General features: G+C 50.3%; 1 protein-coding gene across 1 annotated transcript; it reads right to left on the bottom strand.

Annotated features, from left to right (window-relative positions):
* Window positions 1-211: 211 nt before the first annotated feature.
* LOC125585976 lies at window positions 212-1,522 on the bottom strand. The gene is made up of 2 exons (XM_048755723.1): window positions 917-1,522; window positions 212-832 (listed from the first exon to the last, which is right to left on the bottom strand). The coding sequence occupies exons 1-2, from the start codon at window positions 1,520-1,522 to the stop codon at window positions 212-214; spliced, it is 1,227 nt and encodes a 408-aa protein (XP_048611680.1).
* Between the last annotated feature and the right edge of the window lie 2,767 nt (window positions 1,523-4,289).

Below are 4,289 nucleotides of genomic sequence, written 5' to 3'. Positions count from 1 at the left end.
CCTTTTTCAAGTCTAAACGTTTCTTAATGCCGTCGATGATGAGATTGTTGGAGGATTCCGCTTGGCCGTTTCCCTGTGGGTAACGAGGGGTAGAGGGGCTCAAACGAATGTTCCATTTGCTGCAAAACTCCTTGAAGTTGCCCGACATGAACTGTGATCCATTATCAGTAACGATTTCGTACGGTAGACCGTGGCGGCAGATGACGTTTTTCTAGACGAACCCACAAACTTCTTTGTCGGTGACTTGAGCGTAGGCTTCAACTTCGATCCATTTGGTGAAGTAATCAGTGAGGACGAGAATGAAACGCCGCTGGCGGGAGCATGGAAGAGGTCCTATGATATCCATTGCCCATCGCATGAACGGGTACGGCGCGACTGTCGTTCGTAACATTTCAGTTGGACAATGGATATTTGGTGCATGCCGTTGGCACTTGTCGCAGCTTCTGGCGTAGGACTCGCAATCTGCGTTCATCGTCGGCCAGAAGAAGCCTAGGCTTCTCACTTTGATTGCTAATGCTCGTCCGCCCGAATGGTTTCCTCCAACGCCTTCGTGTGTTTCGGCCATAACCCTGACCGTTTCTTCGCCGTGGATGCATTTGAGTAGTACTTTACTCGCAGTCCATCGATGGAGTTCGTTGTCTAGGACGACATAATGGGCACTGCGCGTTTTTAGTCGGCGGACTGCCCATTTCTCGGTTGGAAGTTCCCCCTTTGAGAGATAGTCGATGAACTCAGTTCGCCAGTCGGGGCCAAATTCATCAGTAACGAGAGTGTCGGTTTCGGCGATTGGGGCTATGATGGTGGTTTGATCCGTTGAGATATCGAAGCTCGGCTTCTCAATGCGGTGTATTGGAATAGTTCGTTTAACTTAGTCATGAAGCTTGCTTCCAAGGGCTGCAAGGGCGTCGGTGCAGACATTTTCTCCTCTGGGAACTTTGACGAGTTCGAAGAATTTGAACTCTGTGGCTAATCCCTGTACTATCTTGAGGTAGGCGTCCATCCGATCGTTGCGGGCGTCATAATCGCCGCTAAACTGGCTGGCGACTAACTGCGAGTCGCAGTAGGCGCTTAGGCGTTTGGCCTTGACAGCTTTTGCTAAGCGGAGTCCAGCGATCAAAGATTCGTATTCTGCTTCGTTGTTCGAGGCTGGAAAGCCGAAGCTAAAAGACTGCCTGATCAGTTCGCCGGTCGGGGATTGCAGTTGAACTCCAGCACCTGCTCCCCTGTTAGTCGAAGATCCGTCGACATGCAGTGTCCAGTTTGGGTTTGGGAGTGTGCGATCTTGCTCTAAGTCCGGAGCCAATTCGATTAAGAAGTCTGCGAGAACCTGAGATTTTGCTGCAGTCCTGTTCTTGTAAGTGATATCAAGCTCACCGAGTTCGATAGCCCACTTCGTTAGTCTTCCAGACCTGTTTGTATTTTGAAGTATCGTTCGGAGGGGCTGGTCGGTTAATACTTCAACCGAATGAGACTGAAAGTAAGGGCGAAGCTTTCTCGCCGCTTCGACGACTGCCAGTGCCATTTACTCCAGAGTTGGGTATCGCGTTTCTGGTCCGGTCATGCGCCTACTCGTGTAGAAGATTGGCTTTTGCTCACCACGATCCTCTTTTATTAGGACACTACTGACTGCTGCTTGTGATACTGCGACGTAAAGTGATAGAACGTCGCCGACATCTGGCTTGGAGAGAACGGGTGGTGTTGTCAGATAATGCTTGAGTTGGATAAATGCCTCCTCGCATTTCTCATCCCAGATAAACCTTTTGTTACCTCGGAGGAGGTTGTAGAATGACAAGCATTTGTCGGTGGATCTGGGGATGAACCGGTTGAGTGCAGCTATCCTACCCGTAAGCCGTTGCACTTCTCTACTGTTTTTTGGGCTCGGAAGGTTCAGGACCGCGGAGATCTGCGTGACTATGTATCCAAGGAACTCGCCTGAGGAAACCCCGAACGTGCACTTTGCTGGGTTCAGTTTCATGCCGTATTTGTTGAGGGTTTCGAAGCAATCTTTCAAGTGACAGAGGTGATCAGCAGCGTGTAGCGACTTGACAAGCATATCGTCGATGTATACTTCCATGGTGACGCCCAGCTTGTCTGCGAACATTTTGTTCACAAGCCGTTGGTAGGTTGCTCCTGCGTTCTTCAAACCGAATGGCATGACCTTATAGCAGTAGGTTCCTCTATCCGTGATAAATGCCATTTTTTCGCGATCGTCGGGGTGCATCATGATTTGGTTGTACCCAGAGAAAGCGTCCATGAAGGTGAGCATTTCGTTTCCAGCCGTGGACTCGACTAAACGGTCGATGTTGGGAAGAGGATAGCTGTCCTTTGGGCATGCTTTATTTAAGTCTGTGAAGTCGACGCAGACGCGCCATTTCCCGTTCTTCTTTTTGACGACTACTGGATTTGCCAACCACTCAGGGTAGCGTACCTCAGCAATTGAGCCAGCGCCGATCAACCGGTCGACCTCTTCGTTTACAGCCTTTGACCTATCTGGACCGAGCTTACGTCGCTTCTGTCAGATAGGCTTGACTGTCGGATCGACGTTTAGTTTGTGAGTTGTTATGGCCGGATCAATCCCTTTCATATCTGACATGGACCACGCGAATGTGAACACATTTGCCTTGAGAAAGTCGAGAACTGACCGCTGCATTTCTTCAGAAAGGTACGCACCAATCCTTGCGGTCCGGCTTGGATCGGTATCGTCAATAGGTAACTCGAGAATTTCGCCTTCCTAGGAGCAGGCTTTATAGGTTGGAGGAGTGACGGAGTTAACCGATAAAGACGATCGTTGGAGTTTAACTGTGGCGACTAGGAGTTCCCTAGCGGCTTTTTGATCTCCTCGCAGTGTCTTGTTTTTCCGTCCGTACCGGGGAACTTGACGCACTGGTGATAAGTAGATGGAATGGCCTACATTGAGTGTATCCAGGGGGTTCCAAGTATGGTGTGGTAAGGAGCCTTCGTGCTTACAACGGCAAACTTGACAGTCAGAGTGACTCCACATGCGCGTACCGGAAGGCGGATTGTTCCCAGTATTGTTTCGGAGGATCCGTTGAAGCCGGTTAATGTTCTGGAGGATGGTTTGATGTCGTCGAGATCGACTCCCATCTTCTGCAGGGTTCCTTGGAAGATGAGGTCGACAGAGCTTCCGGTATCGATGAGGACCTTGGTGACGTCGTACTCCCCAATTCCAAGAACTACAAGAAGAGGGTCATTGTGGGGTACGTGAATCCCCTCAGCGTCATCCGGCGAAAAGGTTATCGGAGGGTGATTTGGCGGTCTAGTCAGCCATCTCTGCGAAGTCGCGACCTGGCGGCGGTAATCCTTAACGGAGCGAACAGAGTTGCCGCAAGGAGGAGAACCGCCCATGATGACATTTAGTTGACGTCGCGTTTCTACCTGCTTGGAGTCTAAGAAGGCGCGTAAATCGGTTGGTACACTGCTGTCATTTTTTGATGACGGAGTGTCATTACTTGACATCTTAGTTTGCTCCAAACGCCTCTGGAGGTCAGTGGGCTTCGAACGATTGAGGCGCATTCGGAGATCGCATGCTCCTGCGTTGAGTTTATCCCTAAGGTCGCCGTTCAAGCGTTCTTTGGGATCGGGGTCAACTGCCGAGATACGCCGCGACTTTCGTGCGTTCAACGTTGTTCAGAGATCATTGTGCGTGGAGTTGTTGCTATTTTCGGATTCAAACTTTCGTTTCAGAACATCTCTCAAATCTTCGAGTACAGGTGTGTCATCGTTCTCATCGTCCGACGACAAGGTTTGCTGAGAAAGTATGACCTCAATTCGTCTGCGGTTAGCTGGTTGCTCTTCGTCGGCCGAGGAGTCTGCCTCGCCGTTACTCTTCGGAGCATCCTCCTCGTCATCTCGTTGTTGAGTTTCGTTATGTCGACCTTTGCCTGTAGCTTTGCGCTGGGCTCTCCTTTCTTTATTCTTGCTCCAGCTCTTGCCGTTCTTTGGCTTAGCCTTTAGGGGTTCGAACTTGAAGTCGCCACTTGCTAAGGATGAGAGGTAGTGCGCATAGAGTGACTGCGCATAGAGTGACTTGCACTCTGTCGTATCGTGCCCTTTGACGTCGTGATACTTGCAATGTTTGGTGAGATCGACGGTTCTGGAAGGTCCTGCCGCTGAACCTGCTGATGTTGTAGTTTGGGTCAAGCAAACGGTGTCGACTGGTTTGTCGGACGAATCGAGCTCCCTTACCCATTTGTTCCATCCTTCTCTGCGGACTACGAGAGTTGAAACCGGCACGTTGTTCTCGTTGATGACATACATGTATACGTCTT

This window comes from Brassica napus, chromosome C4 (assembly GCF_020379485.1).
Source record: "Brassica napus cultivar Da-Ae chromosome C4, Da-Ae, whole genome shotgun sequence".
Taxonomy (NCBI): Eukaryota; Viridiplantae; Streptophyta; class Magnoliopsida; order Brassicales; family Brassicaceae; genus Brassica; species Brassica napus.
The sequence above is the reverse complement of the archived record's forward strand: the minus strand, read 5'-3'. Positions and strand labels throughout refer to the sequence as shown.